The sequence below is a fragment of the Alligator mississippiensis genome, chromosome 2, assembly GCF_030867095.1.
Source record: "Alligator mississippiensis isolate rAllMis1 chromosome 2, rAllMis1, whole genome shotgun sequence".
Taxonomy (NCBI): Eukaryota; Metazoa; Chordata; order Crocodylia; family Alligatoridae; genus Alligator; species Alligator mississippiensis.
In genome coordinates, this window is record NC_081825.1 from 272,454,684 (window position 1) to 272,469,981 (window position 15,298).

The window sequence follows — 15,298 nt, forward strand, 5'->3', positions numbered from 1 at the left end:
TAAATTGAAGCCAGAGGCCTAGAATTAAAATGAATTCCTAAAATGAATCAGATTGCTAAATCCACTTTCAGGCATCAAATACATGGCCTGGTTTTCCAAAACTGTGAGCAAACAGCAGTCCCTATTCCCATGGAAGTCACTGGGAGCTATTGGAAGCTCAGTGTGTTTGAAAAACCTGGCTGTGCCTATTAGATGTCTAGCAATTTAGTGTGGGCATGCATTTCTGCAAATCCAATTTTGAGCAGTTTATCTGCATTTGCTTAGATGAACAGACCTAGAAAGAACAAGGCAATGGAGTTGCTTGGGATTTGCACTAGTAAAAATTTGAATTTGGCCTACCAGTCTGGAAGCAACATTGCACAGAAAAATCTGAGAGGATGGTATAAAACAATTGAGAGTCAAAAGAAAAAAAATGCAGACATGTAACTCCAGTAAAGTCAGTTAAGTTACAGAAACATAAAATGGAAAAGAGGAAAACAATTATGGGCGTTTTCATCCAGATGACACATTCCATACTGTATTTATTCATCTGGACATGATCAGGATGTTAGCAGCTAGTGGATTTCATGAATATCACCTAATACAAAGAATGTGCAAGTGGGATCATCACCACATTGAATAAAAACAATGAGAAATCATAAAGCAGTGACCTTTAAAGCCACTGTACACAAAACTACAATTATTCGATTGATGCAACTCAGTAATTTTTATTGCAACTGGAAGACAATACATCACAGAAACTTTATGGTAGGTTTTGGGAAAGTGTTATTTACAATAATAATGATGAAATAGTTTGTCTTTGGCAATATGATTACACATCAAGAAAATGTAAAATGCAAGTATGCCTCTAAATCAATATTTTCATATTTCCTAAAGATTGGCTGATTGCACTTGCCTTCGGACTGCTCATTTAGGTAAACACAAAAACAACTTAACATCACTGTTCATTCCCCCATCACAGTTCTTATTTTAATATTGATGAAATTGGCAGTTTGATGTCAATACAGTAAAAAAAAATTGGCTTATTACTGTACTGAATTCACTTATTGGCCAGTTAAGGTCATGTGACCCTTAAGCATTGATATTAAACCTCTTGGTCTTTTGATTGCTTTATCACTTTTTTTCTGTAAAACAAAATATTTCAGAAATTACAGAGTATAAAAAATGTACAAGTTTATAATGCTTTTCATACACACACAAATCATTTCCCCCTCCCCCCTTAACATTTTACACCATGGCAGTTTAAGTAGTGAGTGTGAATGATGCAGTCATAGAATTGGCTATCAAATACAGGTATTACTTTTAATTGTCCCACACACATACTGAAGAAATGTACAATGTTCAATTAACTTAAAAATGCACTAAATTTCAGTCTTATTTGAGCTACAAAAATAGATAATGGGATTTCAGGCCACAGTAATGAAAGAATGAAGTCCAATTTCTAGCTATTATCAACCATATTAGAATCTGAACATCCAATATGGAAGATCAGACTGGTGAAATTTAACCAGTGAACGGTGCTATGCAGCATTTAAACCCTTAAATGACAGCCCTTCAGCACTGATGGTCTGATCTAAAATCCAGTGAAGTCAACCCCCCAAAAATCCAACCAGAGACAAAAATAAAACCCTCCCACTGATTTCAAATGGACTGTAGATCAGGTCCTGAGTAAATTTCACCTTATTTGCAAAAGGAATAGAAATCCCAACCTATACTCATTGCAAATGCAATGAGTATAAATACAGTAGAATAAACCCAAATATGTATTTTCAGGTAAAATATTCTTGGTTTCAACACTAACAAAAAAGAGGAAAGGCTACTTGCTAGCACAACTCTGAAGTGACCTTTGTTAACTCATTTCTGATTTTAAATGTACACCAGCAAAATACAGCACCATAGACACATCAGGTCAAGACTTTTTTTTTGGTCAGTGAAGCTAGTACTTGTTTGCTGAACTGTGGAAGAATTCTAAGGTCATGTACATTATCAATGATAAAGCAACCCAGCTGACAAGTCTGTGCTTAATTCAAGAATAACCAGTACTAAAAATAAAAATGTAAAAATAAAAAGACCCTAATAAACCACTGTCAATTAATACTTCCTAAATGAAAGGGGATTAACAGATGAATTCACAAAAGTATATGCAGATTTATACCGAACACCAAATGTTGTGTGTAAATCCTTATAAACGTCAGCCCGAAATACAACACACAATGTTTATAGTTTGATTTACACATTCCATTTCAAAGGAAAGAGACATCATTACAACGTTGTAACTAACTGCAATAGAAACCAAACTGAAGTTCAAAGTTTGGCAGATAACTAAGAAGAGGGTTATCACTTAGATTATATAGCAAAGTGTTGATGTATATTACACAGAGTAGTATAAATAATAAAAAAGTATTATTTAAATTAGATCACAGTGCTGCATTATGTGCATAACAGTGTTTGATATATTACTGGAGGGCTGTGAAGAACAATACTAAAGACATAATTGGTCAGACTGTCAACACTGATACTGTTACAATCAAGAGTATGTATGATTCAAATGCTTTTTTGGTGGCAAAGTCAATAGGATATTTAAAAAAATTTCTTATTTCTATTTTTTAAAAGGGCTATTCAGGCAGCAGTGCCCCACCTGACAGAACTTGGGTTTACGTTCTTCTCAATGAAGGGAAGTAAATTGTATTTGTAACTCAAACTGAACCTAGCTGACAATGTTAAATGCATTTCTAAGAGCCATAGGGTCAGATGTTTTAGGTATTAAGGTGCCTAAAGGTGCAGGTAGCCATCTGCTAGGCCTGAGTGCTCAAGTAGCTGATCACACTCACCACCAATAGAGTTCAATCTTCAGGCTCAAAGTTGCAGTAGGCAACAATCTACACCTTTAGGCACTCGAGTACCTGACCTTTAGTGACTTAGGAGTCAAAGTCTCATTAAAAATCAATAGATTTCTATTGAGAATGGGACTTAGACATTTTGGGAATTTTTTGCCCATATACTGGCTGATTTAGGAGCAAATTCTCTGCCAATGGAAACTGACATAACTCCATTATGCTTCCTTTTATTCCACCTTATCCCAACAAGGGATCTGGCCTACAGGTTCCTCCATGGCCAGGAATTCAGTGGGATGCATCTATTTGGGGATTCTCTTCTCCCATTAGTGCAAAACAGGAAGAACTTTTTGGACATAAAATTGAGTTAAACACATGCATGCCCATGGAGTTCCTCCTGGTTTTGACACATGTGAAATCAGAATTAAATTGTGTTTTCAGGAAGATAGATTTGATGAAATAGCAAAGCTGGTCAAGACTGGGGCTTAGCTTTCTAAAAGGCAAAACTCCATCCAAGTGATTTTACAAAAGGACATCAAATTGTTGGCAGAACACAAGCAATAAACAGTGAATTCCATCATACCTGCAGACTTAAATAAAATCTATTTGCTGCATTAGCTCTGGCTTACAAATATTTCTCCCTGCAAAATAACTCCTTCAAAGGGTAAAGATTTGTTGGTCGATTACAAACAACCCTTAAACATTCACTCACATCTGAAGCTTGCCTATGAACATTTGTTGCTTTATTAGCTTTTTCATGACAGTTTTGGGAAATACAAATTTTGCAAGTTTTTTAAAGTGATGAGAGAGGGAAAAACAGAACTTTAGAGACTTTAGAATGTCTCTCTCACACAAAGATTTTCAGACAAAAGAATCTAAGATGATCTAATTACTACTTAGTTTTGGCTGGATTAAAAAAAAAATGAGAACTGGATTGAAAAGCTGGAACTTTTCTAAATTCTTAAAGGAATCTGAGAGTGCTTTGTATTGATTCTATCATTTTGGTTATGTAATGGACTAAATAGACCTTAACCAGTCCTTCTAATTCAATGGATAAAACACTTGGCTAATTAAAATGAATAGTCCACTGATGCAGCAGGACCAGTTCTAAAGATGCTGTTATAATCAAGCACAAAGCAAACATCTTAAACACTGACTTGCGAGTCTTTTGTAAAAAACCCAAATTGTAATCCTGTAGCAGATGACAATTACTACAGTAGGCAGCATTCAGGACCAATTACTTTTAAACTGAAAAATCTTTCTATAGGAGACACTGATACCTAGCCCAACTGCTGGTTCCTCTTTAAGGTTTTGAAAGCACTTTCTATAACATTGCACAACTCCATCTCCTTAGCAGACCAATCCTGGAGTGAGAAATTGCACATTTAAAAACATACCTGCCAACGTTAGATTTACCAGCAAGTCTATGAGGGAGCTTTTGAAGTCTTACGTAAATAATATATATTTTAAAAAGACAACCTGTCTAATTAGGCGTTTATGCAAAAGACTTTTCTTGGGTGATTAACAATAGTATTCATTATATATTCAGCCAAGAACACTGGGGTAAATCTGGAGTAATTATTATAGTCAGTGGAGTTACTCTGGAATTACTGTTGTGACTGAAGGCAGGTTTAGCCTGCTGGCATGCAGCCATGTCATTGTCTCTCAAGAACAGGGAGGAGTGAGTCATTGCTTGGAACTTACATGAAGCCACTAAGTTCTACTCTCAATGTTAAATGTAACTTTTTGTATTTTTTTTTATATCAAAGAGTCTGGTAGGATGGAATAACACAACTGCAAGCATGTGCTAGACCAAGTTTCTGGGGGAGTTGTTGTTATGGTATTTTCAAGTTGAAATTACTCTCCCCAGGACCCCATGAAACACCAAGGGCCAGACTTTTTGGTGGTGTTTGTGTTACCTCCTTTCTGAAGACTGTGGCTGTAGAGCCAGTGGGTCTGGAAGGAGACGGAGGCCCCTGGAACCTTCATGTAGTAGCTCTATTGAGAGGAAGAGATGTGGCTGATGCACCTGTTCTCTGCTGCAATGATCCTTGGCAGTGGCATTTTTTTTGTGCCTCTCAGGGCTATTAAACCAAGGCAAGTTAGAACCATCCTATCTGCCGCTCTACATTACACCTCGATTCAACCTTGGACACAGTGGCCCTCAGATCAGGTGAGCACCAGTGTTCTCTGTAGTCTTTGCATCTCTCCTTCCTAATCTGTGTTGCTTGCAGGTCTGCCAGACTCCAGAATCTGGCCTATGGACTACCATTCAATTTGCATATATTTGGGCTTGGGCCCTAGTACATGCTTAGGCAAATCAGAGGCCCCCTTGTGTTGTGGTGTTTTCTACATAGTAAAATACTCGCTTTGCAGAGCAATACTGGCAGGCTTATTGTAACTTATTTCACAACCCTTCCGCTTCTTAAACTGAATGTAAAAAACAAATGTCTTGGAGTACAGTTATTATTTCACTCCATTGACTGGGCAATCACATCGCTCTTTCATCACTTGCTGTTCATGGGTTATGCTCATCCCTGTATAACTACGGATTGAAGCAGTTGCACCAGAGAGAAATACAGCCCCATTTCCTTTCAAAGAGAAAAGCTTGTTTTATTTTGTTGAAGGACTGGGGTTCTCAGCTCCTTTTGCCTTCAGAATATTCTTCGTGTAGATGGCTTTCATGCCAAATTTACTAACTGGAGTGGAATAGATTACATCATTTCACATGCTCCCCCCTCTCAAAGGGAATGCTAATTTAACGATCAACATTTTCAGGCAAGGGGCACTACTACTACCTGAATCGCTTCTTCTAACACTGCGCTGCGTTTCTGATCACCATCAATACAGCTATCTACTAACTTCATTTTCTTATGGCAAATTAGCAAAGCTATTCACTGACCTACCTATTCCTGACCCAAATCAGAATTTTCCTCAATTAAGCCTCCCATTATTCTCTTAATTCCGTCATACACACTCACTACTAAATTTGCCCTCAGATTATTGCGTCATGTTACACATGTACAGACAGAGAAAGGACATACTTTGTTTTTTAAAACAGAGAAGTAGGGAGAGGGGGCTGAATGTGCAGACAAGGCAGTAAAATTCAACCATCCAAGCCCTACCAGAGCGTGAAGATTTTTTTTATTTTTTAATATTGCAGAGTAAGTTCCCCAACAGTCAGTGTTTGTCCCTGAAGAAGGTTAAACCTTAAACACCTGCTTCAAAAAACAAAAACAAAAACCCAAAAAATAAAAACAAAAAACAAATCAAAACAAAAAACCAAAACAAAAAACTCTAAGCCTAAGGGCTTAAAAATTAGAGGCATAGCCTTTTTCTCTATTTTCTATATTTATATGAAAATAAGTCATGCTTCATGCTAAATACATTATTTACCTTACAAGAACTTTGTCATCTTTGAATTTTAAAAAGTTTGTTTTATTTGTGTTTCCCCCCTTCCCCCTCCCCCAGAAAAGGAATCCATGCAATGTGGATCAGAATTTTCTGCTGGCTACATTGGTTGAATCTGGAAATCTGTTGTCATTTTTGCACAGATGAATCCTGACTGACATTAACTGCATGCTCAGTTTTGAGGGCAGTATAGGAGCTCTTATTGAACTTTTAAAATTATAGTATCCATCAATATGCTTTAATTCTGTTTTTGAAATACAGCATAATACTAATGGCAGGTTTTGTAGCATGTTTTCCAGTTAGATCAAATATTTCTGATCCACAGGAAAAGATTCTGATTCATTTCCTTCCTTAATAGTTACTGTAGTTGCTTAGACTTGACTGCTTTTTACTCAGGCAGTTTAGCACACATAGCTTGTTTTCCATATTATTTTTTGCACATAGTGCCAATCTTCAGGCTTATGGCTTTTTAAACATTCTTCTAATTTAATATAGAAGACAGAATTCAATGATCAACTATATCACTAACAATTTCTCCTCCCCCCATTTCTTCTCATTATATCACTGAAACCCATTGCATACACAGTTCAAATTTTCCACAACTTAAAGTTATCAGTCATCACATTATGAGCCACATATAGTATATGAAGCACTAACAGTGCATTACTCTATGTGCAGTTGCTACCCGTGGTTGTCCAAAGACTTCTATGGCACAACTGTATCCAAGTGCCACTAGCTGTTCCTTGGGTTTGGTGTTGAGGAGTGCATGCCTCCTTCTTTCCCCCAAATCTCTTTATTCACATTCATTTAATAAACCTAATCAAAAGGCTGCATTATTTTAACTTAAGGGCCAGGCCTGAATGATACTAAATTATGCACATCTCTTCTAGGGATTTCCAAGTGCCCAATTGTACTCCCATCACATTAATGCCGATGTCACTGTGTATTCAACCATGCATTTTTGACAAGCCGGAGAAAGCAATGGCAATTTTGGCTTTTTACTTTTGTCTTCAGGTAATGAAAAGCTTTTGTAAATTAGCTGAGTGTCAGTATGAGTTCTATGGCTTTAATCTCCTTTAAAAAATAAAAATCTTAAGGGTCAAAAGAAAAAAAAGAAAAAAAGAAATAGGAACTAAAAAAAGTTATAAAGAAAAAACAGAAACAAAACAAACTAAAAAAATTGCTGATATTGCCACAAATCATTAGAATTCACCTGACGTGCTGAAACAAAATTTTTTAAGTTCAAACAAATCATAGATTTGTTCTAATTTTTTGTGGTTTCCTTTTGCTCTTTCTGCCCCTTTGCCGTCCGATTGGTGATGTTGTTCAAACAGGACCGAATTCCCGCTAAATGCAGGAGTGATCCAGCTGCTTCTTTCATCTCCTCATCGTCACTCTCAGGAGGCTTTTCTGTACGTCTCTTTTTAAGAGGCAGTGTGTCACTTGGTACTTTTTTCACCTTCAGTAAATGTTGCCTTTTCTTGTGCTGGGACGCATACCCACTGTCAGCTAAAGAATCCTTGGTCTCCTTTCGGCTTTGCTTTTTGTCCTCTTCTTCTGTTTCACTATGGCTCTCATGGCTCTGGAAGCTAACTTCACTTCCTTCACTGCTGTCCTGGCTGCCTTTAGTAGCAAATTCATAATGATCATCAGCAGAGGAAGAGGAAACTGAGTCACTAGCAGGCGATGTGCTCCTGTGGTTGGAAGATTTGGCACTGCTGTAGTTGTGATCCTCCTTTGGATCACCACTAACAACTGGAGAGCCGCACGACTGTTCACTTTCTGTCCGCATCCGACAATTTGCTATCCCATTCCTGTAAATAAAAAAAAATCAATGGAAACATCCTTAGAAATCACATGGACATACTGCTGTTTTTGTGTGAAATGCAACCTAATGGAAGAGAATCCAAAAACATGGCTGCCCACCAAATAATCACAACCAACCTGTATCAAAGCCCACCGAGGTCAACTACAGGAAACTTTTCTAGTAAATTAAATGATTTTTGGATTGGGTCCCATAAAGAAACAAACCAAAAACCATATACAATAGCATAATACACAGAAATCAACGTATGCTCATAAGAACCAATATCTGGGCAGTTCATATTTATCCATCATCGATAAAAATTAATATTTCAAAAACATTTGCTATTTTTCAGATGGACATGAAAGTTTAGTGACCTGGGCATGCACACATTTTCTCTTAGTCTCCTCATGTGTCAGGACTACCTAACATTCTGGAATTAAAAACACTTGCTAACAATTTGGGGGTGTTCTGGTCTAATTTGAAGTGATGAGATTCCACGAGTAGCAAAATTCCCTAAATGTTCATAAAACTAGGCAGTCATGACGTCTGATGAGGCACAGTGAGAAGATGTGCATCGGGAGTCATTTCTGTCACTTTTCTGGTCAGAACCTACATTGAAGAAAGACCAATTTACTCTATCAAAAGAGGAGACATACTTGCAACTGGGCCACAAGGTCCAGAAACACAAACTTCCAATAGGATACTTTGAGAATAATAAATAGTGAAAAGAAGTTCTTTTTGTTAAAAGCCAAAAAGGATCAATGTCTTCCTTCCCATTCCAGTGCAAGTCACTGGGAATATTACCACCGACTTACAGGAACTGTCCTGACTTTAGCAAATATGTTAAAATGGAGCCTAATCTAGTGCAGTACTAAATGCTTTCAACTCTTCGTGAACATAATTGGACTGGAGTAATCAGCACTCAGGTGATCAGACCCCTGACTACTAAGAGAGAAATGCATAGCCATATTCAGTGTAATTTGAAAAACTACTGTTAAATAAGCAAGGCCACCATGACATTATTCATTTGGAAGCTAGAATACTTCTAGTTTTTCAAGCCAGTGTTGCAATAGGAGTGAAGGTTAAAGGTTACTTTCAAAGAAACTCAAGAAGAATGGCAAGTGGCAAAGATCAAAAAAAGCATTTTCTTTCCCTTTATTTTAAGTAATCAGAAAGTTGCTCAGCTTTCCAGTGGATAGACCTCATTTCTGGAAGTGATTTCTTTACAGGAAAAAAGTACATCTTTATTCATTTCTGAAAGGTATGGGACAGTGTTTCATAATATGGAAGAGAAATTAGTTGTGTAGAATGTCATATATGCTATATATCAAAACACTAATGCTCTTGAAGACTGCTGAAGTAGGAAATAAGCTTTCAAGAATCAATGATAAAAACAAGGCTGGAAGAAAGCAAATCAGTCATTCTAGGTTTTGTATTCAGTATATTTCTGAGGAAATGTGTAAATAAGTGAGCTGGCTATTAGCACAGAAAGTCTCTCACTAGCCCCTTCTGCTCAGTAAAATTTAATTTTTCCCCTAGATTTTAGAGGAGGTTTATGATCCATAAATTATATACAGGACCCAGAAGGAAGAGACAAAGCGCCTTCAATTATTAATAACTAAATGCAATGTCATTCATGATTGTGCATCAAGCCAGCTGCATTTACTTTGCAAAGGCTTGCCACTGCAGGGGTTGTCATTAAAGGATGCCAAATACTTAAAAGAAGAAATCATCCATACTAAACTAGTTGGAAGGTGAATTTATAACCTACTTCTTCAAAATCATTCATTAAAAGGAAGCTTGTGATGCATTTTAAATGACATATTCTTCATTTTTAACTTAAATTTACATTTAAAGATGCTCAAATTATCATAAATTAGCATAAAATTAAAGTTACTTGATTTTACTAGGCACCTAATAATCTGAGCACTGTGGCTCAATAAAGATCACAAGCTACTAATCTTCAATATAAACCCAACAATAAATTCTTGCTCCAAAGAAACAAACATTGAACACAATAGGTGGGAACCCCAGCAGCATACTTACTGACTCGACTGCTAGCAAACAAGGTTTTTAACAGACTGGATTAGAACCAAGGTACCTATTTTCATATTATTACAATTGGTCATATTTGGTAGTTTGTCCTGAAAGACTATTTAAAAAGCAACAGTTACATAGTAGAGAGCAGCCACAAGTCACTAAAAACTGCTGCTTGGCGACCCCAACCCCCTTGAGACTCTGGTAGTTTGCTTTTACACAAATGGACTATAATTTGGAGCAAAAACCTCGACCCAAGGGACTTGCTCAAAACTCTCCTCCTTTTGAAAAGCATAAAAAAAAAGAGTGAAGAAAATGCCTAGGATTACAGACAGAGGCAGTGTCCTGCGGGAGAGTAAGCTACTGTGAGGAGATAGCTCCCTCTGGGAACATAGATTCACTACAAAAGGAAAACAAAGAGAAGGAGGTCCACAGAACAGCACAGGAACAAAAACAGTGTTATAGAAACAAGAAGAAAGGGAAGTGTACCAATGAGATTAGAAGGGAAAACACTGGCTGTGAAAGACTTGCCTATAATTGATGTTGTTAGGCTAATATGAGTGGAACAAAGATAGCATCTAATCCATTTCTACTGTATACACACTTCTGAAAGATTTTAACTTTTATATTGCTCTTATTTATTCAGACTTTTACTAACAAAAGAACACTGTGATCTTCTGGGTCAAATAGCTGTCAATGGCTGTATTTCCACTGGGTTTTAGTTAATATGCATCAGGCTCAAATTTACCCAGCGTGTATACTTCTGCTCAAGACTTAAGTGACACCATTTCAGTTAGTCATTTAGCATTTATCAATACCAAAACAAGAGTGTGTGCCTTGTACTCTTTTTTTCAAACTGAAAAAAGACACACAGGCGAAGCATGTACATGGAGGCTGCATAGCCAAAGAACTATAGTCATAATCTCCCTTTCACCACTGAAACATTAAAAAATAAACATTAAAAAATATATTTTTTAAATCCTTTCATTTTGGATATTTTGGTTTCTTTCTAAAGAAATAGATAGATGAATGTTTAAGAACATTAAATTCAACATAACTGTAGTGAAAAAACTGCCTAAAATAATGCGATAAAATGGGACTGTATATGCTGTTCTACATAATGAAAAGGCCCAAAAGTTCATCTTTCCAGGGACCGGTACCTTTTCAAGTTGTTTGAACAGTGTCCCTAACTTGCTAGGAAGATTATGTATAAGTGCTTTGTTTCTTTTCATTATCTGATAATGGAAGGTCCTGCTGGACCTCAACTCCACTAGATTTTACAATATCATTAATTTATACATTCACAATTGCAGCATAAACATTTTTAAACACTTTAAGTATGCATCCCATGATTATATTACTGTGTGGTATTGTCAGAAATAGGATTGGCCATTTTATGGCCTGCTTCTATTGTCATGGAGGGGGGAAAAAAACAACCAAATAAAAAAAAATCTATTGTTGATTTCAATGGAAATAGGATCCTAGGAAAGCAGGGCTGAAAAGGACCTCACAAGGTCATTTAGTCCAGCACCCTGTTCAAGGCAGGATCAACCTGACTAAACCATCCCATCCAAGTGTCTATCTAACCTGCTCCTGAAAACGCCCAAGGACGGAGGAGGTTTCACAATTACGCTAGGTAGCCTATTCCAATGCTTGACCACTCTCGTTCTCAGAAAATCTTAAAAATTCCCAACCTACATTTCCTATACTGAAGCTTGAGGCCACTGCTCCTAGTCCTGTTCCCTACAGCCACAGACAAAACAAACAACTCATCTCCATCTTCTTTACAATCACCCTTCAGTTAGGCCACTTTTCAACAGAGGTATTTGAAAACTTATCAAAATCTCCATCTCAGTCTTCTCTTCTTCAGACTAAATACCCCTAGCTCTTTCAGCCTGTCCTCACAAGTCCTATTTCCCAGGCCCCTGACTGTTTTTGTATTCCCCATCCAGCCCTGCCAACTTGAAAGCATCTAGCTTCTCTAAGTAATCCCTCATCTGTTCTGCCATTACTTGTTTGTCTTTTTTCTAGTCTTAACCAACTGCACGTAGTATCTGGTAGCTGTCCCATGTGTGAAGACTGAAGTAAAAAAGGTAGTAAGCATGTCAGCCTTCTCTGAACTGACCATAACTAGGTTGCCTTCCACATTTTGTAAGGGATGCACAGTTTCTTTGGTATTCCTCTTTCTTTGACATGCTTGTAGAATACCTTCTTTGCCTTTTTATTTCTCTTGCCAGCTGCATCTCAAATTGTGCTTTAGCCTTCCTAATTTTCTCCCTGATTGCCCATGCAATTCTCTTATACTTCCCCCTAGTACTATGACCAAGTTTCCACTTTTTATACAATTCCTTCCTAAGTTTCAACTAATTGAAGAGATTGCTGGCTAGCCAGGCTGGTCTCCAGTGGCATTTCCCATTCTTTTGTTGCATCAGGAAGCTTGCTTCTGTGCTGTTAAGAAGGCCTCCTTAAAGTACAGCCAACTCTACTGGACTCCCTTTCCCCTCAGAGTTGCCTCCCAGAGGATCCTGCTCACAAGTTCCCTGAGCTTGTTAAAATCTGCTTTTCTGAAGTCCAGTGTCTTTATTCTGGTGCTGCTCTTCCTTCCTCCCCATAGAGTAGATTCTCTAGTTAGTCATTTTCTTCCTGTCAGGAATGAACCAATTTTCCCAGTATGGTGTGAATGAGCACTGTGCTTCATACTGATTATCTTTTGGATGAGACAAAATGGAAGTCATCATCCTTAAAGGATATTAAAAATCTCAGAACACTTCTAGTTGTTCAGGTAGCAGGAGGAAGGCTTGGGGGAGATGGCTAGAAAATGATAGGTAGAGGTTTGCTTTTAGAAATTGAGTCGTAGGTAAAATAGATATTGTATTAGAACAACAGTCCAGGGCACCAGTAAGGGTTAACTGATTTTTAAAAGCCTGTTTTGTCTCTCAGTTTCACAGTCTTCAGGGAAGACAGGGTGTCTGCAGCCAATGAATATACACATCCTGGGAAACTGAAAACATCCAGACATTATTTTCATAACAGAGATAGGCCTGGCTCCAGGGCTACAGTGCTCACTTGCATAAGCCCTTGGGCTTTCTGGTTTTGGGGGACTTACCAAATTAAAAGGATACCAGTAAAGCCCAAATGAGGATGTGTGCATGTAACAGATTTATGAAAATAGGATTTTGGCTGACAAAACAGAACGTGGACATTATGACTGCCACAGGAAGACCAATTCATGATGTCCAAAGATGACGAGTCATTGGAGAAGAAAGAATACAAAAGGAGGAGTTTTCACAACAGCAAGCAGGCAGTTGGCATCAGCCTCCGACCTCCAAGGTTGCTGATGTCGGACATTCAAGCAAAGAACCTTAAGGTAGTGTTTATGTACCAGACTGACAGACTGCATGCCTTGTGTATATTTTGGGTGCTGGAGAGTTTGGGTAATGTATGTTGTAATCATCTTGCTTGCTCTGCCTGTATTGCTCTTATTTCCTATCACAGTGTATCAATAAAATCCGCTTATTATCAACTGGAGGAGTTGTGGTCGGTCTGAAGGTTGTGCTCAGCTGGAGCAAGGCATCAGGGCTGGGTTGCAAATCTAGTGCCAACACAGGATATAGGGTAATGGCACAAATGTCCTACCTAAATGTTAATAATTATGTAAATAATTATGGCCATTTTAATCCTGCTAGTAGCTTCAATAGGGTACTTTGTTGTTTGCAGTCTGTCCTACACTGATGAACAGTTTTGCAGCTAAATAACTACTTCATTTCAGCACAAAGTGGTTGCATTTCTTTGATGGGTGACATGAGTCCTACCTGAACACAAGTTTAGAATCCCTCTGGAAGAAAGATACTGGTTTTTATATGCAAGAGATAATTCTCCATTTAAAAAACCCAGAGAAAGTGATACATGCCACATTTTCTTCTGCACTTTGGCAGTCTTCAATTTTATAGAGTAATGTCAACATCATTGCAACTTATGGAGAAGCTCCAAAAAATGTCACATTCACTGAAGAGTAGTAGAACATATTTAGATGGCACTGAATCCCAGAGGACAGGGCAACAAGCAAGCAAATTAAACATAAGTAGAGCTCACTTGCATGATGAGACCCTATTAAAGGGTTACGAAGTAAAAGTCAACACTGCTAAGTCAGTTATGCTATTGACAGAAACTCTTACAGGGAGGTTTTATACCATAATTGTATGCAAAGGAACACAGCAAATATGAATCATGTAATGATGGCTACTAACGAGAATGCTGTGTCTATATCAATAACAGATTTAGAGGTAAGACTAATGTGACCCTTTCCATCTGCAGAGGAAGAACGTTTAAAGTCAGCAACTATTTTTGTCCATTGCCTCCCCAATGGATTCACTCTGGATTCCATTATTCACTCTGGATAATACAGCAGGGTAGTACAGGTCAAGCACCAATTATTTTATTGTTGTCAAATCGATTGTTTTAGTGAAAAACAGTAGAATTAAGAACATACACTTATATCAGAGGTGGGCAAAATATGGCCCACGGGCCAGATCCGACCCGCCAAGCACTTCCCTCCGACCCACAAAGCCCTTTCAAACCCACGTAATGGTGGCTGCCTCTCTAAAAGCCTCTGGTGGCAACAACTGCCGGCTGCAGCACCTCAGGCTGTTTCCTTGGGTTCTGGTTGTGAGGCAACCAACCCTGACCTCAGCCTGCCCCAGCTGGACTCACCCCATTCCAGCTCAGGCCATGTTTGCAGCTTGAGACGGGCAGGGGCACTGGGCCAGAACCTGTGGCGCCGGTGAGGGGAAACAGCGTCTGGGTTGGGTACTGCTTTGCTGCACGGGACTGGAAAGGGCCCTGCCCTGCAGGTAAGCCCAGGAAAGCAACTGCTAGGCAGGCTTTCCCCGTGCCGTGCCGCTTGGGCCATGCAGGGTTGGGCTGGGCTGGTACTGGGGAAGGGAAGCAGCAGCTGGGCTGCAGCTCCGGCCCAGTCAGCACCAGGGAGGAGAGGTGGTGGCAGAGCTGTGCGCCGCTCGGGACAGGGTGAACCCAGCCCGAGTGGCAGGGGCTCAGCTGCACTTTCCCCCTTCCTGCGCCGGTCAGTCCTGAGTAGCACACGGCTCCACCACCGCTTCTGCTGGCTGGTGCAGACCCGGCCAGGCTCCTCCTGTTCCCAGCAGCATGTGAGGAGCTGACTTCAGCTGCATGCCACTTTTCCTGGCCAGTG

General features: G+C 38.8%; 1 protein-coding gene across 9 annotated transcripts in view; it reads right to left on the reverse strand.

Annotated features, from left to right (window-relative positions):
* Positions 1–691: 691 nt before the first annotated feature.
* Positions 692–15,298, reverse strand: part of FOXN3 (forkhead box N3) — a 324,200-nt gene continuing 309,593 nt past the window's right edge. For all 9 annotated transcript variants that reach the window (XM_019481681.2, XM_019481679.2, XM_019481683.2 and 6 more), the window contains one exon: positions 692–8,059. In XM_019481681.2, the coding sequence (XP_019337226.1) occupies positions 7,510–8,059 (550 nt within the window). In that variant the 3' untranslated portion in view covers positions 692–7,509. The remainder of the gene's footprint in view (positions 8,060–15,298) is intronic.